The sequence below is a fragment of the Antedon bifida genome, chromosome 6 (assembly GCF_963402885.1).
Source record: "Antedon bifida chromosome 6, ecAntBifi1.1, whole genome shotgun sequence".
NCBI classification, from domain to species: domain Eukaryota; kingdom Metazoa; phylum Echinodermata; class Crinoidea; order Comatulida; family Antedonidae; genus Antedon; species Antedon bifida.
Window position 1 is genome coordinate 15,750,460 of NC_136231.1, and position 24,006 is coordinate 15,774,465.

Here is a 24,006-nt window from a genome sequence, read left to right on the forward strand (position 1 = left end):
TCAACTGAAGATTTTCGGCCTCTAGGTCTATATAGCATTTTCGAAATTTGATGGATTCATGATATTACCATACTGTAATAGTTAATTTTGTAAATTAAAAATGAGTACGCTAATCGATCGATTAATTTTAAAATAACTGAAATTATAATTACGTTTTATTAAAATTGTTGTACATGGTTTGTTAAGAAAGACGAAGACAAGTATTTTTTTTTTATCAAATGACGTTATTTTAGCATGCCAAGATAGTATTGGCTAACCACTATTCTCACACTTTTTGTTTCCCCTTAAACGTATCAATTGTTTACTCCTTATAATAAAGCATATTGCTACACATACGAGCAGCTTCATCAACGCCTTTAATTGAAAAGGTCTACAACTAAGAATAGACAATCATTATACAACAATATGATTCCACGTAAACTCCCTTTCTCACTTCCATTGTTTGCGCGCTTTTTAATTGTCACACTCTCGGGTTGTGAAAATTAAAACAATAAGGTTTTTATAAATTGCCAACTGACCAATTAAATTACTCTTAGAGAAGGGAAGCTCCGACCGTTCTGGTTAAATACTGGTCTAATTTGCTATTATCATCATTCGTTACTTTGAGTTTGCAACATACACAACAGTAAAAGATCCAGAATTTGAAAATGTCAGAGCAGAACAACTCACAGAATATGGTTCCATCACCAGACACAACAGTTCACGAACCTGTAGTCTCAGATAGTGTTCCTATAAAAGATGAGGCAGTCGATGTTCCTTATGTTTTACCTAAACTACAAACGGAATCGCCAATTGAACCAAAAGTTAACAAGAGAGCACGTCCACGACCAGACTATATGCGTCATGTGAAATCTCCATTTTCTTACGTCGAGATGATCTCCTACGTCGTTGAATCAAATACTGGAACTATGCTGACACTACGAGACATTATCAGTTTAATGTCTAAAACATTTCCTTGTCTTGGCGGCGATTACGTTGGATGGAAGAATAGTGTGCGACATACCTTAAGTATAAACGAATGTTTTACGAAGATCTTACGTCGTCCAGACAGGCCATACGGAAAGGACAATTTTTGGATCATGAACATTGATTGTAGCCATTGTAAATTATCTAGAACTGAAAAGGATTTGGAAATTCGCTACCAGCATTATATAAAGCAAACAGGTGAAACAGACTTTTCAACTCAACAATTCCAAAGAAGAGCGACACATAAACGTGCATCTAGTCAGGCTGCTGTAACTCCAGTGAGTCGATCTTACCAATCGATGTATCCTAGCCAAGTTGCAATACCGAACTTTTTACCTGTAATGCACCGATCAGCTCCAATGGATCTTACATCTACTTCGCAAAATAAACGTAAACGACAATTGTTGGACAACGAACCGCTGGATTTAAGTGTGAAAAAATTCAAATCTTCACCTTCACCAACTCCTGATTATTCCTTTGTTAAAGAAGGTTCACCGGCCAGCTCATCAAATGGATCATGTTCACCAGACTTCCGTCGCAGCTACAGCCCTCAATACCTGACAAGGTATAGTCCAGATAGACTTTTATTTCGAAGCGAACTTCACTTTCCTGAAAACGTTGATCGAAGCAGGTTCATGAATAACATGACTGGGCGTATGTACGAGTATGGTCAAGATGGAAGCCTTCAAATGGTTCAAAATATAGGTATGTTTAGTATATTTTTCTTCTGTCTTCTTATTATCAACTGGTCTTATTCAATTGGTCTCTGTACTCCACATACCATCCATCTTCAAACATTCTCGTAGTATTATGAATGCGATGTTTTGTACATGTTTTTAATATTATTTGATGATTAATATTCTTAATTTGTAATAAATTATTGTTTAAATAAAATATTAATAATAATTATAAATGTACATTTGATCACATGATTAAGAACTACAATTACATTGTTATGTTATCATTACAATTATGTATGTTATAATATATTTTTACAGATTTTTTAAACAAGTTGTGTTTTTTTTTCTTCTTTTTAGATGACGCTCGAAGACCAATCTACGTTCTAAGCAGTATACCAGCACCAAGCTCAATCCGAGGGACGTTTTCAAGACCTATTTACTAAACAAACTAATTTGATACATTTTTAGCGATTTCTAAATCTCAAGATTCTAAAGGGAATTATATCTTCAAGTATCGATTGTTGATATAAACAATTCATCAACATTGTTTGTTTAAAACACATTTTATTGATACTAATTTCAGAATTAAAAAATAAGCATTTATCCTCTTTCTAAAATAGAAGATATTTATTAAATGTTATGATACAATTCATGTACAGTAATGTGTAATTTGTGGTAATTCAAAATAAAAGAAATCTAGAAAGTATTTGATTTGTACAGTATCTATTAAGATTTTAAAATAAATAAATGTTTTTTTTTAATAATGTGCATTGCACCTCCGGTATTAATGGTTTAATAACATTTACATAATTAAGTAAGTTATTTCTTTCATAAAGAGAGAATAAGACGCGACTAATTCTTAAACGACAGATAAGCTTATCAGACTATTAAATCTACAAAACATGAAAATAATACAATGGAGGAAAAAAACTCTTTCCCTCCATGGTAATAGGTCTACATACAATCGATTCAGACGATACATTCGGATCCTCCTATAAATCGTGGCAGACACATCGTTCACACGAACAAATTATAACCCCCGGCATACGCCTAATAATTTTAATCATTTTAAACACTTTTTCAAATATTCCTGGTCCAACTAGAAATGATTAGAAACAACAATAAATATAGCACAACAGTATCTATACCTTTTTAATCATTAGACAAACAAATATTTTGTTTTAAAAAATAGTATGCCTAAAATCTATAGTACAGATGAAAAAGATAGTGGATAACAAGTATCATCCCTGTGTATTATACAAACTTACGGTGCTGTTCGAACATTCTGCTCTAATTCATTCGATTTTCTACCTATCTTACAAAAAAAAAAAAATTTTCTTTTTTCTAGTATAAATATACATATTGTTTTCGTATTATTATTATTACAGTATTACTTTTACATTATTTTATTATAAGCAATTTCCACATCTAACATTTGTTTTTATTTGGCAGTAGGAATGTATTTACACATACTTCAACACATTAATGACTTACAGTATCAAAATGAATAAAACCATAAGTTATGTACAGATCATACTTTATGTGTACAAACCGTAACTTTAAGTAAAATAGGAAACGAAAATAATTTATGAATGATTTGAGCTAAATGTTCATATCTATAATATCTAGATAGAGGAATGAGCCATTGTGGAGGAACAGTATACTGATATTGAAATGCTAGACGGTTTTATTATTTTCCCTTAACTTTAAAATTTCCCAGTTCTACATATTTATTTATACTTTTCAGTGAAAAAAAAGAGGAAAACTGTTAAGAGACAAGATCTGTCATTGAAAACTGTCACAAAAAGGGCGTGCCTCTCCAACCAAAGGGCGTGAAATGAATAAATTACATTTCTACTCATGCAGACGGGCTTGGTAGTAGATAAGCAACTTCAGCTATTTGTAGAGCCCGTCTGAGGTGTGAATATGTATAATTTGATGAATACTTTTCTCTCCATTTATCGAAAATGTTGTCCATAGCATCAACGCTGTTAGTACCAGTTTGAGTGCTTCTACAGTTGTCAATTTCTGCAGGCGTCAACCCCAGATTTATGGCAACTATGAATTGTCTTTTTGGGTAATCGGGTTGATTGTGAAGGTTTCTGGAAAGTTCAAGTATCATTTCGGCATCTACATTTTCGTTTAGACCTGGAACTCAGAAAAAAAAAAAAAATGTATTCAATTACGTTAAAATAAACTTGAACCTTAGAAACAAACACAAGTGAACTTACTTGGTTGCATCTCAGGAATGTCGTCTGTGTTTATAGTTCCACCTAAAAAAAGTAGAGTACAACAAATATAAATTTGGTCAATTACACAGCTTGCGGGCATCTTCCAATCTTCACACAATTAAATTCAGTAGAATCTTTATTAGCGAGATCCAATCTTTATTTTGGGATCCAAAGTTGTCCCTTAATATTGGTGTCTTCTGAATAGGGATTGGCTATATTGTTAAAACATATACACTGCCCCCTCTTTAGTTTCACGGAAGGGTTGTACCATATAATGTTTGTCAATTACAGTTATATTTTCCAATATCAAGATATTTAGTTTTCTGGTTTGTATTGGAGTGACTTTCTCATGACAACAATAGCCAATATCTACACCTACATATATTTATATGATGGTTCATTCATATCATTATACTAATAGAAGCCAGCTAGTCACTACACCTACATAGTTTTCAAAATGGGATAACTTCAGTGTGCCCCTCCGAAAAACACCAAGCCTGTAGCCTCTGGGTTTGAGGGATTCAACTAAAGATCAAAAATGGTAAATAGGCCTAACTATCTTAGCTTGTGACGATGTTTGGCCCATTTGTGGAAAAACATTATGGCTAAAGGTTGTACTGAGGGAGTTACCTTACCATTACAGAAAAGTGTCAACAAAAAATTCACCCCTTACTCATTAATTCGTACATAAGCCTATGGTAACCTAATTTGCAGAGATTGTCAACAATTGGTTTAATCTGAATTTTCGCATCACATAGCTGTGCAAGAAACCGGTAAGAGATTTCTTCTTTAGAAAAATTTACAGACGCATCGCCTGTTGTATGTATATTCGTCTGTAATTTATCTGCCAGTTCTTGAATTTTCCTTGATACTTCTTTATAAATTAAAGGTACATCACTCATACAGAATTCTCCATCTGGGAAAAAAGCAATAAAAAAGACAATACTAAGCCTGTCACTGTGAAAAGTCCATCTTTTTACTTTGTTATTATTATTAAATAACATTATTGATATTATATTTAATATGTATTATATAAAATATGTATTAAATAAAATATGTATTATATAAAATATGTAATTTTTGTATATCTTACACAATTTTAGGTTTGTCGAATTGATTAGTTTTATGAGGGAAAAAAAGTTTTTAAATAAATGAAATGAACAAATACTGTAATAAGTATTGCAATATTTTAAAAACAATAATCAATTAAATTGACTTTAAAACGTTACCTTCCAACAAATCAAGTCAAATTATAAATATGTTTATTCAAATCATGTTGATATAAAGTTTGCGGTACACCACATGTATTAGTTCTGAAAAGAACTGTTGAGTTTCTCGATGTTTCGATCAATATGCTTTGATCGTCCTCAGGCGTGAGAATCATAATGTGAAAATATGATTTGAACAATGTTTTTTAAAAAGAATGATGATGATTTTAACATATTTTATTGATATTGAAATGAGTGGGATAATAAAGTTCTGAATTGTTCGGTTAATAAAAGGGACTTACCTGTAAGATACCTTTCTGTACGTTGAATTTTTCTCAACCAGTCTTTGTTTTTGTTCAAACATTTATAGATATACAAGATTGTCAGTGTAACAACAGCTCCAATAACCGAACTGAAGATGCCCAGCAAAGGTAGACGGATTTCGTTTTTTATTTCTGTTAATTCTATAAGATTTAAAAAATTAGTAGATACATCAAGTAAGGTACATTGTTAAATTAAATGAATAAATTAATCACTTGTAAGTATCATTAATAACTACTTTTAATAAATGTTTTAATGACCAACCTTAATCCTATTGTTTCAAATTGTAAATTATAGGCCTATATATTTTTTTATAAATTTGTATATTGCCTTTTTATGATCTAAAAGATCATAAAAAGGCAATATACAATTTTATGCTCGTTTATAATGATAACCATTTTAAAAATGTAATTTCATTTTTGCAATAATAACAAATAAATAGTAGAATAATTGTGTATAAAAAAAATACACAATTAGACCGCAAGATTTAGTTAATTAATATTGATTATATTCGAAGGCAAGAACATTTGATGAGCAAGAACACTTATCTGGTTATCATGGAGGTGATCCATTTGATAGGGCTAGGCTCTGATGGATAATAAAAGCCCAACTTATTATAAAGAGCATAGGCTGCTCTGTTACCAAATGTACCACTATTTAATATAGAACTTACGTGTTTGGGTGTAAGCACACAAAAGGTCATCCTCAGCTTCTATCTGACACTGTAATATTGGTCCATCAGGGTTACTTACGTAACCCTTATAAGTACAAGGTGAACACTTCATGCATTGCTTGTAATGGTGATCATAATAGCAGCTTCGTTTAAGACACCATTCTCTATCCCATTCTGCGTTGTAGTTTGTTTTATTTTTGTCACACATATTCTAAAATATTTATTGGTTTAGTTCATGTATTTTATGTAAATCTGAATGGATGCTATGATAGTAGTGGCATCTGCAGTGGTCAGAGAGAGTGGGGCTATGTTGGGATAAGGATGCCACTATTTTTTGAAGTGGATGTTAATAGTGTGATAGAATGAGGAGTAATTAGGCTCTGTCTACACTATCAAACTGTATGTGACAAAAAATGTGATGTGCCCATATATGGACTTGATGATGTCATATCACTACCATATTTGGGTATATCACTACCATATTTAGGCATCACATTTTTTTGTTTGATATAATTTTGTAGACAGAGCTTAAGCAGATGAATAATTAGTAGCCATACATGTTTTGGGTTTAAATGAAGAGAGCTGTTTAAGAAGACCATAATGATTTTATAATGTTCATGATTATACAGTATCATAATTAACCTTTTTTTGGAGGGGCCATAGCAAAGGATTTTGTTTTGTATTTTCCCCTCTCTATAATTTAATTATCAAATTATTCTTAAGAGAAATAAATGTTACTTTGATTGATTAACTAATTGAAAAGCAAACCATTTATTCCCATGCCTATAAATATTACCAATTTATTTTTTTAAAAATATATTTTAAATAACTAAACAAACCTGTGAGGAGGATAGGTGTACAGATAAAATAAAGAAAAGCACTGCTTGAACAAATTGAGAAAGCATCGGAACACACCTATTAAATTGAACCACAGACAATTAGGCCATAACAATATATTGGATTTAGTTTGTATCATGATTTCATTATTAACTAGAAAATGTTATTATTAAATATAAAACTGGCAAAACAAAAATATCACATTAATTTGTAATTGTGAATGTTTATTTGGCTTAAATAAAAAAGGAAAATTAATTTGTAAAATAAAATGTTTGAATAATAATTAATATTAAAATATCATTTTATTATTTTATAATAATCACAAATATGCAACTGGTTTATGTAGAAAGAAAATAGGCATACAGATGGAACTAGTGACAGGCATTCCTACAGCGTAGGATGGAAATGCACTTTTTTTGCACGAAGGCCTTGATCCTCAAGAGGGCTAATGTGCCTGGATGGGGATAGCCTACAGTACTACAACAATCTACAGCTTCTAAGAGCCTTAACTAGGCCTAGCCTCTAGCTAGGGGCCTAGCTATGCCTACGTTATGTCGCAGAAAAAGGCACAAATAGAATCATTATTTATCAATTAGATTACTGTAGTATATTCTATTAATATCTAACGTATTAAAAGTGAAAGTCTTACTTCATACAGTTAGAAAAAGGGAAATTTAAGTTGGTTTTGTCAAAAGAGATTACTTCCTCCTCTTGAATATAAAATTACTCAAGTCTGACAACGTTTCCTACCGGTGTTAAACGGTTGAGATGCGTTTATAACTACAATAAACACAGGCAGACTGGTGATAGATGACGCAAAATACTCCCCTTTAACGCTCGGGGAATTTCCCCTTTTTCTACCATGAGGTAATAAGTTATAAATAGCAATCTCATCACGTGTTGTCATTATGACGTTTTTATATATAAGGCTGACAGTTTTAATATTTTTGTAAACTCGACTAATAATAATTGTATATATACTGCGTACTAACTGAGGGACTAGTGGTGTTCCACCGTACCACGCCGAGAATGTTAAAAAGTCGCTATCCAATCGAGTTTGAACAATACCAGTGCCCAGTGGTCTAATGGTTAGGACATGGTTCCGGGTTCGAATCTCGGTTTTCTCATTCTCACAGATTTCCTTAGAATTAGAATTAATTATTGTGTTTTTATATGTAAATCAATTGTTTTTGTAAGAAATATTGCTTGTTATACTATGTTGCTACAATTAAATTGTATACAGAAAGCTTCTATTCGGGTCAAAGTAGTTAATGTTTTAACGTGGCAGCTGGTGTCTGGCGGGGGACCACTATGTGCCACATAATAGCCTACTATGAACCCCGTAGTCACAAATAAAGAGTAAAATAAACGATAATAGGCCTACACGTGAACAATAATGTTAACTATTGATAAATCAACAAAACATCTTTTTTTTTATATTGGTTATCATAAATAGTTATCACAGAAGAGGAGATATAAATGTTAATACATTTGTTTTCTTTTAATATAAAGCATATGCATTTACATAATATTTTCACATTGTATGTAAATCAATCAATGACGATTAACGGAACATACGTATAAAAATAACGGACCAAAGCTGTTTTTTATAGCCATGATACCACCATGAATCCTATTTTACTAAATACGATACAAATACGTATATTTTAATACCACCGTACCTTAACTCAAGTAAAATCTAGAACAATGTATTTGACCCAAACAAATAGACACAAAAGAAAAACTGTAAACAATGTGAATGGATCAGGATACTTGCAATGGCCGCTAACATGAAAGCCACTATATAAAAGCACGTCTTTATAATACTATTTATAATATTTGTTTATACACAACTTTATTAGAATCAAGTAAGCCACCAATGTGTATGTAGGCCTACATTATTAGGGCTAATCGTATTATGATAACGCAGACATACTCTTCTTGACTGGTGACCTCTTTATGTGCATTATTATACAGTGTGACGTAACAATATTTTTTGAATAATAATATATACATATAATACAATAAGAAGTAACTTAGTATCTATTTTAACTTAGGAACTGTTCTTAACTGAATGTACGCAAGAGTTAATAAAATGATTTGCATAATGAATAAGGCGAGCTGATTTTGCCATAAGCCCCATGTTCCGGTTGGGATGCCTTGAGATATTAGATAGTCCTCTCCATTCACCCTGTAACAACAAAATAAACCAAGAACGTTTCGTTTAAAACATCACTATGTTGCCAACTAAACAAAACTATAAGTTTGTAATACTAATACATCCTTCCTACACAGGCCTACTTGTTTATGCATTATTGTTGAGCTGTCTACAATATCAAACTCAAACAAAAAAAGCTAAACTCTGTCTACACATCAAACTTGATGTGATGTGATGTGCCCAAATATGGTAGTACAGTAATATGACATCGTCATGTGCATATATGGGCACATCACATAAAGTTTGATGTGTAGACAGAGCTTTAGACAATGAATGAGTAAAGTGTGTTCCGTAATACACGAGTAAGAGTTGTTCATTAGACAATGGACCATATGAATATATAGGTCCATGATCAGACAGTGTTTTCAAAATAACAATTTTACTTACGTCATGTTTCCTTCTACAAAAACCATCCCAGAAAATTCGTTTATAGATAGAGTCTAAAAATAAAATATACATATACGATAAACACATATATCATTCATAAATGAAACAAATAATTGAGTTTGTTTGTGTGTTTGTGTTGTACATGTTATATGTTAAGTGTTGAAAAGTAAAATATACATACGTTTAAACTGTATCTAAAAATACTAAACCATTTTAACCACTGCAGCCACGTCGGAAGTGATGTAATGTTTACAAACAATCCTCCAAAAATCTTAAAAGAATAATAGAGAAGTTTAAACCTTTCACAATATAATATAATGAATTACATTACATAACGCAAACTATACCGACAAACTAAGGCAATATAACAGCAGGATACCGAACTGGCCTTGCCAAGATAGGAACTTGTAACAGTCCTTTGATCTAAGGATTGGCTGCGACAAATTCATACTAGTTGGGGTTACAGTACCGTACTGTTTGAGGTGTGGAACTGATCGTGTCGCAACCAAACATAAAACATTTGATCTAATGGAGCTCAGTATCCTGTTGTTAGGCCTACATTGCCTCAGAATCGTTTTTGAATTATGTTTTTAAAGCGCCGTGAATTAATACAATTGTAATTGGTGTTGTCGGGGAAGTTCTGTGCTGTAAACATGATTGTGCAGATGCTCTTCACGTTCTATTCGTCGTTCTGGCGCTCGAAGCGTCGAAAATTATTTAAAAAGGAGTAATAGAAAGATCTTAAGTTTATCATACCAGCATAAGGATGAAACACAACGGTATTATCGCCATGGCCACACTGATTGTCGAGATACGTGCTCCAACACAAAACGCTAACAAAGCTGCAGACAACGTGGTCATAAGTAAGTTCAGTAGATAAATGAAGAATTTGGTAGCTTCTGCTCTTAAACCTATAAAACAATTTACAACATTGTATGTTTCTTGTAATTATTATAAAATGAATACCCTTCACATCTCATTAACGTCGTTGTGGTGACGATATACAGTACATATTATTTTGATCATAATGGTCGCCATCACATCCATCGCCATCGGGGATGAACGGCTATCATAACGTTTTGCCGAGGTTGATTCAATAAGAGCACACACGTGCGCTCCGGTAAATGTTGGATTGAAATGCAATTCAACTGATGGAAAATTAGGTTCATTTTTTACATACAATGATTATATCATCCAATGACGTCATAATGATCATCATACCACAATTTTCGTCGCCGTCATCATCTTCCTCACCAAACAATTAGGCCTACCATCTTAATAGGATTTGTCGTCGTCATCATCGTCATGAAAGCCATTGGTGGTTGTATTTGTATTCGAAAGCTCGTATCGGTAATTTATAGACACCCCGAATCGATATTATGGATTCGATATGCGACATCGTTTGATATTCATTTTTGTATACGTACCAATCATCCAGTAGGTGATAACAGCAAAAATTGTTGTGGGAAAGATTCGAAGCGGAAGAATGTCACAGAAAATTTTGGATAAGAAGTAACAAGAGACTCGGTAAAATCCGTTCGCTGATTCATGTCTGAAATAAAGTATCGACACATACAATTACTTAAATAATTGGTATAAACCTTCACTTCTGAGAAACATCAGGGATGAGCTAGGAACGCGTGCGCGTGGGTAGGGAGAGAAACAGTTATTTTCAGGTGTCAGGTTTCTTGGATTAGTCTGTGTTACATTAGGCCATGGAGAAATAAGTTAACTTATTTCTCCATGGCCTAATGGAGAAGTTAACTTATTTCTCCATGATTAGGCTGAGAGGAAAGATTCAGGTTAGCGATTCGGTTCACACGCTACTCCCTTTGACATCTATTTTTTACAGTCTATTATATTATTGTTAGCGCTCCTCCGTTTAAAATATCCCAGGATTTCCCCTTTGAAGGTGGGTGTCTTTGACCACATCCAACACAATTACATCGAATATAAATATACAATATAAACATACGGCCTACTACTTACAGGAAGATTACACGCTCTTTCATGAAGACTTGCACGGCACTCATGTTACTAAAAACCATGTTCATAGTCATGAAGAAGAACGCTCCATATCTGAAATATTAAATGTTTGATAAATCCCGGGGATACATCAGTATGACAAAAAAGGGGAAACAGCGCAGCCATAAGGGTTTGCCATTGCCTATACTAGGAAGTATTGACAAACTACAAACATTGCTACATACAACACAGGGACATTTGTCTAGATCTGTTCTGGGTATACAAACGGGGGATATTTTTTCTTTTTAAATGGAAAAAAAAAATTTGTTTTACTGCGGAATGGATTAAATTTATTTATTTTATTTTATTTTATTTCATCAAAACCCACTTAAAAGTATGAAACAGAAAACAGATACAATACTCTATTTAAGAAGCAAACTTAAATAAAAAAAATTAGCCTATTGAGCACAATTATTTAAAAAAAAAAGAATACAATGAGTCTTGAATGAAAAGTAACTATTGAAAAAAATATCAACATTTACATTTGACTCACTTAAATAGTTACAAGAATACAAAGAAGGCAAGTGTGTCTGTCAATCTAGATAATCTGAACTTTTAGTAACATTGCCTTTTAATGGTAATCAAATATCATGTGACCTATCTCATGCAAACAAATAGTATATGATTACTAGGTGTTACATAACTAAAATATATTGCACCACAACTAAAGGTGAACTAACCTATTTTGTATTCCGATTTGAATAGAATCGTCAACGTCAAAGAAGATTATACCAACAATTAAAGCCAACACTGTTAGCATTATAATCTAAAAGAAAAAAATAGTATCAATGCGCTGGTAGCCCGTGAAACGATGCGAGCGAAGAGAGGCGCATAAACCCAGGCTCAATTTAACGTCCCGGGTCTTCAATCCGATTGGATAGGGACTTTGTTCATCCTCGACGTGGTATCTCAACACGCACGAGCCACACAATTACTCTGTCCTTTAGATTAGTGCGCAGACCGTTCGATTCGCTTACCTGCATTAGAGATGCTTCAGGGTTACGTATCAGATTAAGAAACGCCCTTCTAGCTACAATCCGCATCTGAAATTTAAAATCACATATATTATTGTACCTTAAAATGTCATGCGCATTATCTCCACACTATCATTAGTAGCCAACTTATATCGCATCCACCCACAATTTCTCTTAGAAATATAAACAAAATAATTTATTGGTAGGCCTACCACACTTTGTATCAGTCGCACACTTCAACTTGTGAAGTGCGTCCAAATAACAATGAAATACACCAACAATTAAACGAATACGTTTCTACTATACTAAAATACACCTAAAAAGACAATATTCAACAAGAAATTGTTGAACTAAAAAGCAGATTTTACCTAAGAGAAGTTTGACCATACTCAGAGTAGACCAATAAAACATATCTCAAATAAATTTTGCTATTCTTTGCTTTAGATTTTCTAGTCATTTCTCCGTGTTTTCGGATCGACATTAATAAAGATTTGTTTGTGTGTATGTTATTTTTACCATTTATTATGGCCAGTGACAACTCTAGCAAGATTAAACCATGTAGGGAAACAAAATAAACAAACCTGTTTAAAAAAGGATGTTTGATATTCAATTTTTCGTATCTCAACTTCTTGCGTCTCATTATGATTTTTCCATATTAAATCAAGATCTTCCTGTAACTTTGTATTGTGTGATGAACTGAGGAAGTGCTGAACAAGACTGTTATTCGTCTCACAATTACCTTCTAATGTTGCACCGCCCTCTATGTCCCCTAAAATGCCAATTTTCAATAATAACAGTATTTACACAATTAATACAATTAAACTGTATGTATGGCACAAAGAGATTGCAGTATATAATTCTATTAAATTAACATACAGTATTTGATGTGACATCATAAAGAGAAGAAACATAACTTATCTGGAATGTTAACACATTTAGGGCCTACAAAATGTGCCTCTACAACAGGCAACCGAGACAAAAACCTAGTAGGATTTGTGCACTTTTATATTTTTTGTTTTTAAATATTCTAAACGTTTTAGGACCACTCTGGGACGCCTTAGGGCCATTCTGTGACGCCTTAGGGCCACTCTGGGACTCCCAGTGCCACTTTGGGAAGCCTTAGTGTCACCCTGGGACTCCACTCGTCTGGAAATACTGTATTTTATAGGGTTATCCTGATTTTCTCTTTTGTTTTTGTCTTGTCAATGTTGTTTTACTAGGCTTATGTACTGTTTTAAACTTAAACGAGAATTTCCAATTTCAATTCAATTTAGGACTATGCAACCGCCTTACCTGATTCTGGTTGAACATCACCATTGATAACGTCAAGAAAAAAGTCTGGTGGATTATTGTGCGTTTCACACACATAACCTAAAGGAAAACATTATTTTATATTGTATTGTTCATTGAAACACAAAAAATGAAGGTCAAAATATTCTAATTTTAAATTGGCCATATCAAAGTAATATTAAACTTATGCACTTTAAGTCGAAAATTCTAGCCAAAAACAACAAATTTACGTAATTAACAGGTAAATTAGTTTGATTACATTTCGTCTGGAAAATTGTCGCGAGCGAAAGTAAACAAAGAATTCAAACCATGAGTATGCATTATGCATATGCTAATTAGGATTGTTTACAACTCGTCACTGTTGAGAAGGTTTTTTCACACAGATCGCGAGGAAGTTTTATGATTATACATACAGAGTAGCCAAACAAGCGCATTTCATTATGGGATATGTTTTGATCGAAAACTTTGACTGGAAGTCAAAGTTATTTTTTGAACAAAAAAACGTCTGTATTTCAGTTAAATGATTTTTTTTCCACAAATTTTTTGTGAAAGTTAATAACTATGATGATACTTCAAAATGACCCAACTTTTTTCGAAATCTTTTTTTTTATTTTTTTGGAATTAGTCAAAGGGACAATACATCTTTAAAATAAATGTATGTATGTTGAAAACGCAATATTGGAACCCAATGTACACAAGTAAACGCGTTACCAACTATGTATATCTTAAATAAAATGTTGTTACTCAATCTCAAGATACATCTGGGAAAGCTAGGATTAGTAAAAGCATGGAGAAATAAGTCCTAACTTATTTCTCCATGGTAAAAGTAACTGCCCCTAATAAGATAATTAACATCATAGGCCTACTTACCAGCTGAGCTAAAATGCTCAATAACATCACACGCAGGACCATGGTAAACCGTTTGACCCAAGCTTAATAGATGAATTGTATCAAATAATCGGTAGATCGAGTAGCGTGGTTGGTGGATTGAAAAGATGATCGTTTTTCCTTTCTTCGAAAGCCTGACAAAGCAACGAAAACCGATTGATAAAATAGTTAAATAAAAAGTTCATTAAAGAGTATTACTCCTAATTTCAACAAAGATTTAGTCCTACAATCCCTTTAACAAATTTTAAACAATAGTAAATTAAGCGTGAATAACCATATAATCCATTTCTGTTAGGCCTAGGTCAGGTTTGTGGTTTGGAGCGCTTTCCCAAATACCAGAAGATCGACTTAATTCAGTGTATAATTTTCTAATCTATGTCTTTTCATCCTTTAATCCATGTTTCGAAAGAATTTTCTTTGCAAATCGAAAGCTATTTTTCTACGGACAAATCAAGTTCAATATGTAAATAAAAATTCGTCACGCCGCGGCGCTGTGGACATGTTAAGCTTGTCTTCCACCTCGGCCGGCGTTATTGGTCAAATTACTTGCCTTGCGCTTAAGCGGGGCTTATGTCAACACGGAACTCAACTCATCTAGTTGCACAAGAGCGCTTAAACTTGGTTCCCACTAATACGCGACGCAAAGACGTGGCCGTGACGCAAGTGATTTGACGAATGACAAGCCGCAAGTTCGAATAATGATAATTATGATTGGTCTAATTACTTGTGTTGCGATTTCGTCATTGCGTTGTGTCTTAATGGAAACCAAGCATTATGCCGAGTAAGTGAACGAAATTGGTGTTGTGCGACATCAACATTTACGTTTACGATCTTGCATTGCGTCCAATGGAGAAAATTGACTCAAGTGGTGATTAGATGATGAGTATAATTGGTGATGATTCTGTCTTTAAAACGACAACAATAATATGAACCATGATAATGACGTCAACAATCATAATAATGATGACGAAGACGATGTTCAATTGAATAATGATTTTACGGTTTTAATAAGGAAAACCCAGGATTTTGTATACGAACCTAGAGAGCAAATTCATGACTGAACTGGCAGTGTTGGCGTCCAGTCCGGTGGTAGGCTCATCCAGAAAGAGTACTTCAGGTCTGGTTATCAATTCCATACCAACATTTGTTCTTTTTCGTTCGCCCCCTGAAACTCCACGGATAAATTCCGTACCAACCTGCCAAGCAATAAAATATGTTAATGCATATTGTGTGGTGTAGAAAGTTTATGGTGGATGGCACGATCTAAAACAATTGTAGAAAGCTATAAATAGTATGAGTGTTACGTGATGGATTTCCAACGAACCATGTGTACAGACATTAGGCTTTCATAGGTAATGATCGAAAGTCAAAAATAGTATGTAAACATTTTTTTTTTCGTGAACCAAAAAGCATTGTAAAGAAGGCCGTGATCCCTACCATATTCATTTCTTGTTAAGGAACCACTTATAACCCAGAGTTGAAACATATTACTTTCTCGTTCAGTTAACGGGAAAATGTATATAGATATCCTCGCAATAGAGAACTTGAATTTAATCACATAAAGGTTTTAAATAAACACTTCTAATAAAATTAAGAATGTTTTATTTTACGGGGGAAACAGATTTTTACGTGCAACAATTGCTTTTAGAGCTCGTTGTTGATGTTTGAGTGTTTAGATAACAGGAAGCGAATTTGGCAGTAAAAACAAACCTTTGTATCGGCGCATTTTTCTAGGCCCAATTCCCTAATAACATCGTCCACTCTTTGGTTTCTATCTTCAGATTTTAAAGAACTTGGAAGACGAAGAGCAGCAGAGAAGGTTAAGTTTTCTCGAATTGTCAACGTTCCCATAACTACATCATCCTGAAAAAAAAGAAACAACACTATCACCATCACTTAACTGGAATACTACCGGCTTGACGTAATTTATCCATCAATATCATAATCATGCCTATTAGTTATCATCCAGGAGAAGATTTAGGATGGATTTCTGAGCGTTCTAAACGCCGAGAGTGTTTAAGGGCGAATTGACCATTTTAAATGGAGAATCGCGCCAGCTCCTGGATAAAATCGTTCTTTCTTTTTCTAACCAGTAATATCATTTACTGGGCTATAATTGGCTTACTCCGTTGGGTCTCACTGCTGTCGCTTTTGTAATCATTATAGATTTTCGTCGTCGCAACCAAAAGTAAAATATTTAAAAAATAGCATTCAACAACGAATATGATGTTACTGTTACCTGAACGACATATCCTGAAACGAGTTTGAAATTAGAAGGTTGTATGTTTCCATCAATAAGTACGGTACCCTCCAGTCCTCGTGTCTCTTTTCGAGCGGCTAGAACATCCAGCAATCTGTACAGAAAATACTTAAAATTGTAAATTCATGACATTAGTTTCTTCACAGTAATATTCAAAACCCAGAGGGAAGGAAGAATAGGCTACTATAATCACGTTTGTAAATGGTAGGCCTAGCATTATTTCGATTCAAAACGACAAAAGAAAAAACGCCATGATTTTTGAAAAACCTATTTGGGCTAAGATATAAACTGTTAATTGATTATATTCAGGGGGTGTTTGATTCACCATCCTCTCTGAGCTTGAACAGTATTCAGGGGGTGTTTGATTCACCATCCTCTCTGAGCTTGAACAGTATTCAGGGGGTGTTTGATTCACCATCCTCTCTGAGCTTGAACAGTTTTAAGTAAAGTTATCTTTACTCCTTGGTAATGCAGTTATTATACAAAAGGTTCGATTTATTTTAGGATATCGCCTAGTATAGGTGTAAACAAGAAAAACATATATCATAGTAGGCCCCTATAAGTCTACAAGGTTATTAGTATAAACTTGAAGGTAGGACACTTAGTAAACTTTATTATACAAAGATATTGTATTCCGTTTTATTATCGAATTACGACAGAAAAGTGGCTTTTGTTATTTAAAAAAATTATTTTTACGTTATTTTATATTTTTTGTTGTTGTAAGAGGCATGCATGTAAGAACTTATCAGATTTTGTAAATCCACAGTGCGTGGTTTTGTTACATTTTTTGGAAATAGCCTAAAGTTACATATATATATATATATACAGAAAATGATACATGCGCGGTTACCTGTACAAACATAACACCACGAACTATATAAGGTAGGTACATTTTGATGGTATTTACATTGACGTTTGTTTAGCAAAATGTAAATATTGTGTTTGAATAGATGTGATTGCCAAGCAAACAAAATAGGTCAATAAAAGGACTGTTCTTTTGTTAACTTTATTTGCCACGGATTAGAAAAGTTAGATCTAGGGTGCGAAACTTTCTTAAAATCAAATTCAAAGATATTGCACTTTTACAGTTATCCACCATTTTGTTTGGTTGTCAGTATAGAATGTTTTTTCAATGTTGAAATATTAAGTAAAGTCTGTTGCATAGGCCTACACATTCTTTAATCAAATTTATCATAATAAATGTTACAGTTTATGTTGTGATTGCCAATTTGTTTGCAAGGGCCGGAAGTTTCCATGTGCTTTGCAAAAATAATAGGCCTAAGTCATCCGGGTTACTTTTTCTTTATAGCTATTTTAGGCTAACCATCTGTAGACTGAGACGGTATTAAAATACATACAGACATTTATTTTAGTAGGCCTATGAGCGAGTAGGTGTCAGTAGGAGTAACAAAACAAACTATTTTACGAGTTTATTATTCCCAGGGACTAATAAATTAACAACTTTTTTTTATTGTCTGTCTGCTCTACCCAGGCTTGTCTTATAAGTAGGCCTAATATTTTCTGAAACCATAATAAATGGTATGGGAAGGATGTTGTGAACTAATAACAACCAGAATTGAATGTAATATATAATGTATGAGTAGGCCTATGTGCATGTTTTATAAACCAAGATACTTACGAAGTCTTACCGCTTCCCGATGGTCCAAGAATGGCATTCATACCAGGCCTAAAAATACCACTGTAAAATAAACAATTAACAATTCTATTTAATAATTCTATTCGTTTTTTAAGTTTAAACACAGTTTAAAGCAACATTTTATAGATTTTTAACTTTTCATATTTTTATTAACATGTTTTTTTTTAGATTGTACCTACTCTGAATTTTTAACTTTTTAACTTTTATACAATCAGAATGTTTAACTTTTATACAATCAGAATTTTTAACTTTTATACAATCAGAATTTGTAACTTTTATATAATCAGAATTTTTAACTTTTATACAATCAGAATGTTCAGATAGCAATTGCATTTTTGTTAACATTTTATTATACCATATTTTTCTATGTATTTTTCTAAATTTGTTAAATGTCGGTTTTATTGTATCGTCCTAGTTGACAGGGGCTGGTCAAGCACATCACAAGATGACAGTTTTATTACTTTTGCTTTTCCGCTACTCCCCTGTTATACTTATATGTTTGTTTTTTTTTTTGCTATGTAGAAAGATAAGAAAATAAATAAATAATAAATAATACTATTGACCGTATAACTCAATTATTCAATAATTCTAAATAAATAAAGCTCGATTTCGACGAGCTACCTGTCTTCCTGGCAACTGTTCATGCTGTCGCTTGCGAAGTATATATTGTGAAGTTGTCAACTTCACTGGATGTGAATTTGAAGATGATGCCGAGTACGAACACGACAAGTAAATGATGATGGCGATAGGATAACAAACACGACATAGATAGCCAAGTTGAAAGATGATTAGAACACCATGATGATGGTCATAAGGCAAAAAATAAATACTTGTTAAACCTCAACTTTTAAATTGTATTTATTTTGTCTTAATGTACTATATTTTAATTGGGATCATCATTGAGTCATGCCACCATTCTGAAATAATACTGACACCAAAAACAGGGAAGGGTGACGATTATAAGTAGATATAATATTGGCCTAATTGTTCACGGTACCGTTACATAGGTGCTCAGGTATTTTAGTTCCTTTTCATATAAATGAATTACAGTGTTAACGTCTGGGGTTGACGAACTATTTTTTAATAACAGAGATTACATATGCCTGATAGGTACAGGGTATTTGGAACTAGTTTCGGGTTAAACACATATACAAACAAATATAACAAAAGGCCATATAACAGTAATAAAAATGCAGAACCTGTAATAAACTTACATAATGCTTTCGAATAACAATACGAAGCTTTTTAAAACGGCCATTAATCCTACTATAATGACCGACCATGGTTAAGTCTCTCTGGCTACGAAAACGCACGTAGGGCTTATACTATTTTTTAAATCATCGTTGAGTTCATGGTAGGAAATTAAGCCGTTACCTGTGTGTTTAGTTTCCGGATTATTCTTTTCAACTAGAAAATATTATTTGCGATGTTAGCGATGCATGATCCAGGCCTGGTGAGAATGCGTGTCATGCTTTGGTTTTGTTAAAATGTAGGCATAATACTGTAGTTCAACCGTGGAGAAATTAGTTTCTTCCTATTGTTCAATAAACATTTAATTTTGATCAAATTTTAAATTGTACGATAAGAATATGTATTAAATTTAAATTTAAATTAAATCTCGAGTTAGACTAAGAAAGAGCAGATGTAGATTCGTCGACATTATGAGAAATGACACGGATGCAATGTTGTCCTAGATGCTATAGGACCAATAGATTTTAATCTATAGGTTAATCGAATGATACTGTAACGAGTGTGCTTCTTTTCTCGTGCTCATGGTAGGTTAGTGGGAATAGGAAGTAATTAAGCCGAGCGACTCACCTAACTGTCTTCAGTATGAATTTGTTTACTTTCTTGCCGTCCACTTTAGCAGGAACTGTGTAGTTTAAGTCGTGGAAAGAGAGAACGGTCCCCATCTGGTCACCAAATCTGGGTTTAAGTCCATCACTGCTTGGTACACCATTCTTGTCAACTGTAGACTTGTCTATAATGACTTCAGTAGGAGAAGTAGTAGTCTGTGTATTTGAAAATACAGTTGATTCGACAGCATTAGAGGTAGGCCTAATATATGCTTTAGGATTGCCATTACTATCGTTGAGTTCGTCTTTACCTACGTCCCTGTTTATGTCACTTGTCTGAGGTTCTCCGTTAGGAATAACGTTTAACTCTTCCCCGCTCGTATCGTAACCAACGTTCAGAGTTGCCATTCTGAACAACAACGCCTGCTAACACCTGGCCTAATAATAATACACTAATAATTCAGATGTCAGCAAAATAAAACAATTCTGGCGTTATCGATATCTACAACATCACGTTAATACTCCGTACAGTCAACTACCAAACGAACATTAAAAGCTTTAAGCTTTAATTATTATATATATACACTATTATAAAAGAGCAGGCCTAAAAGCAGTCAGTGAAGAAGAAACGTTTCACTTGCACAAACATGTCACTCACAAATATTTCTTTTGTTTACTTGAGAAGAGTTTTGTTAGCAAAAAGCGTGCTTCGGTGGTTTTTACTAATTCCTTCTCTGCAATTGGTCGTTTTAATTGGAAGATTATAAATAGTCACGGTATGGTATATAGGTGAAAGTTTATTATTGGTGAAGGATGTTTTATGTCGGTGAAAGTGTATTAATTATCCATTTGAATTAACAAGCGTCACGCAATCCACACATTTGCGAATGATTCACCCTTCACTTTGCTTGGGACGTCCTTAATTTCCCCTGGGGGATAGATTAAGATTGATAAAATCTCAACACGTTCTGTAGTGTTGACAAAGAGAGGAGAGTTCTGATGAGTACAACATGAACATAGGTCGTCTGATTACATAATATGTACCTCATCATATTCGGTAACTCGTTTTAAAACTCTCACCACACGTGGATGTATGTAGTGTGTTGTGCTGTGTTGATAGTTTGAATCCTTGGGGTAATCGTAAATATCTAACAATCTTACCAGAAGTATGCCTGACTTATTGTAGGCTATAGTAGGCCTACTACAAATTGCAATCGTTTGTTTTACTTAATAATGCAGTTTAATATTATGATATTTTGGCCCTATCCCGCTTTTTAAACATTGTCCATAAATTGTACAGTTACTATATTTGTATAGGCTTGACTTTATTTTGTATTTTTGAGTTTTATATTGAAATCATCAAAGTGTTGTTTGTAATATTTCTCTTTGTATTTATTATTGTTAGTTATTGATTTTGGCCAAAAGAATGAATGAAAGGTTTGACCACCTCAAGCACTTCGCACGTACGGATGATCACGGACGGAGGTAAACCATTTAAAAAAAAAAATTATTAACACCATCCATGTTGAATGAACAATGCATTCACATTTGTGTATAATGCCACATTTCTGGTGTTCGCCGTGGCCAACTGTTCATTTATAAAATAAATATATTTATTCTTGTAAAATATGACGACACATTCCGTAATAATTGAATTAGACAAACTCGATCGATGGCTTAATAATTATTAGGTCTATGTGAATAACGTCAATAAAGGTCCATTGATTTCATTATTATTTTTTTAAATATAAATTAATATCATTATCAAGTTTTTTTTTTTTATTCGGCCAAGCTATTGAAACGACGATGGCGATCTGATTAATTGATTGAAATAGTAGGCGCGTCTATATCCGTCAATGGAATCCAACGTATTAAATTACACGCATGCAGAGAAGAAACGTACGACCATGGAGAAATACTTATTTCTCCATGGTACGACATAAAGCACGGAATTGGTAATTTAAAATACTGTAGTTCGTAGAAATTCTAATTTAAAAATCCGACTAACAACTCGTTGCCACTGCTTGATTGTCACAACGTGCTGTTATGTTGTTCCACACAAAAATGTTACCGCTGCATTTATGTCTCTAAAAATAATCCATCAGTAATTTACTACGGATGACACAGTCATTAGTGTATAAAAATAACAGAAGAACTATACTAAGAATAATACAAATATACACCGTGTTAAAAATGCTGAAAATAGAATCGAAAAGGCCTAGGTTATCGGCATTGTAATCTGCAGTTATGCCAAAAGGAGACGAAGCAATTAATCATCAACAAATATAACAGATGTCCTTACGGAGCCACCTTACCATTAGATTCGTTAGCTCATCATGGTCAGTTGTTTTTGTCCCAAAATCGCATGCATTTGCCATTATAATAGCTTAAAACTATACAATTATTGTATCGGGCTAAAACAATGTAGGCCTAGTGGAGACTGATGGATGATCCCTTGTGTACAGATCTTTAGGCCAGGTCGATAGGAGGAGGCTGCATAAATAATATTATGATGATGATGATGATGTGAAGCCAATAACGATCGATGCGCGAGCATGCAGTTGATGTGAATTAGCGATGCGTAGAGAGCGCGGGAAACTCAAATTAACTTTAGATCGATATTTATCAATATTTAATAATTTATTATTAAACGCCCGCTTTGAATAAACGCTCCCCACCAACATCGTTTGGAATAACCTTTCGAATAAACTCCCGGCGTTATTTTCTTTTATCGAGTAAAACGCCTCCGCCACATACGCCAGCACATCAATATTGTAATAGTATTTATTAGTAGAATTCCTTGATCTACGATTTACCTCATATTTTTATACAAATTTAACTGTCGCCTATTCTAGTAAAACTTTTTGATATTGTGTTGTATTCTGGTGGAATGTATTTCATTATGTTACCATTGAGGAAATATATATAGGCCTATATATTAAAATGATTATATAATATATTAATAATAATAATACAATAATATATTATTGATTAGGCCTAGGCTACACCAAAACAACTAAACGCCCCGGACGTTTATTCGAATAAATATACGGTAATTATTTTAGGTTTGCTAATTCTATCGAGAATTTCAGAAGGGTGCCGTGAACCGGATCTGCACCGGATACAGGTTGGACAGGAACCAAGGTAAGATTACCGATAGAAGACTAACAGAGGCAACATTTAGAAGAAAAAAAAGAAGTCTTAAGCAACATCTGTTTTCTTCTTATTTTGGTAGGAGGATAGACAGATGCCATTTTCTCACTCGAGCTCCTGTGAATTCTTTTCCGGCAGTCATATGGGAGCCTCAAAGTGCTGGAGAACGGAGCGGTGTACTGCTAAATTTCTTTTTCTTCTTGTTATCTTTGGATATTTTATGGATCATTTTTGTGTGTAAAGCGCTTAGAAACGTTGTATTAGGCGCTGTCACGCCAAATGAGGTACCGCTGCCAAATGAGGTACCGCACTTAATTTGGCGTCTAAGGCGCCAAATTAGGTACTATTGCAAAATGAAGTTCTATTGTCATTTTTTAAAATACAGTTTATATAAAACAATCATATTTAGGCCAGTATTAAACTACAATATGCATTATGTGTT

The 24,006-nt window shown here is 33.4% G+C and overlaps 3 protein-coding genes across 5 annotated transcripts; 1 reads left to right on the plus strand and 2 right to left on the minus strand.

Moving 5' to 3' along the window:
* Nucleotides 1-647: 647 nt before the first annotated feature.
* Nucleotides 648-2,089, plus strand: LOC144845667 (uncharacterized). Its single transcript, XM_078703095.1, has 2 exons — nt 648-1,671; nt 2,004-2,089. The coding sequence occupies exons 1-2, from the start codon at nt 648-650 to the stop codon at nt 2,087-2,089; spliced, it is 1,110 nt and encodes a 369-aa protein (XP_078559221.1).
* Nucleotides 2,090-2,865: 776 nt separating this feature from the next.
* LOC144845615 (uncharacterized) lies at nt 2,866-7,637 on the minus strand. Of its 2 annotated transcripts, none has more exons than XM_078703047.1 (7): nt 7,566-7,637; nt 6,919-6,994; nt 6,080-6,290; nt 5,388-5,549; nt 4,632-4,793; nt 3,878-3,919; nt 2,866-3,794 (listed from the first exon to the last, which is right to left on the minus strand). In XM_078703047.1, exons 1-7 carry the CDS (start codon nt 7,568-7,570, stop codon nt 3,505-3,507), a joined length of 948 nt encoding a protein of 315 aa, XP_078559173.1. In that variant the 5' UTR covers nt 7,571-7,637; the 3' UTR covers nt 2,866-3,504. The 2 variants fall into 2 exon arrangements, with proteins under 2 accessions (XP_078559173.1, XP_078559172.1); XM_078703046.1 differs by having other exon boundaries at nt 4,551-4,793.
* Nucleotides 7,638-8,953: 1,316 nt separating this feature from the next.
* Nucleotides 8,954-22,885, minus strand: LOC144845614 (broad substrate specificity ATP-binding cassette transporter ABCG2-like). 2 transcript variants are annotated; one of them, XM_078703045.1, is made up of 17 exons: nt 22,727-22,885; nt 20,434-20,627; nt 18,598-18,657; nt 16,938-17,052; nt 16,409-16,561; nt 15,737-15,894; nt 14,681-14,832; nt 13,814-13,891; nt 13,102-13,289; nt 12,524-12,589; nt 12,227-12,312; nt 11,511-11,600; nt 10,949-11,073; nt 10,278-10,432; nt 9,703-9,792; nt 9,522-9,574; nt 8,954-9,107 (listed from the first exon to the last, which is right to left on the minus strand). In XM_078703045.1, exons 1-17 carry the CDS (start codon nt 22,787-22,789, stop codon nt 8,960-8,962), a joined length of 1,974 nt encoding a protein of 657 aa, XP_078559171.1. In that variant the 5' UTR covers nt 22,790-22,885; the 3' UTR covers nt 8,954-8,959. The 2 variants fall into 2 exon arrangements, with proteins under 2 accessions (XP_078559171.1, XP_078559170.1); XM_078703044.1 differs by lacking the exon at nt 22,727-22,885 and having other exon boundaries at nt 20,434-21,057.
* Between the last annotated feature and the right edge of the window lie 1,121 nt (nt 22,886-24,006).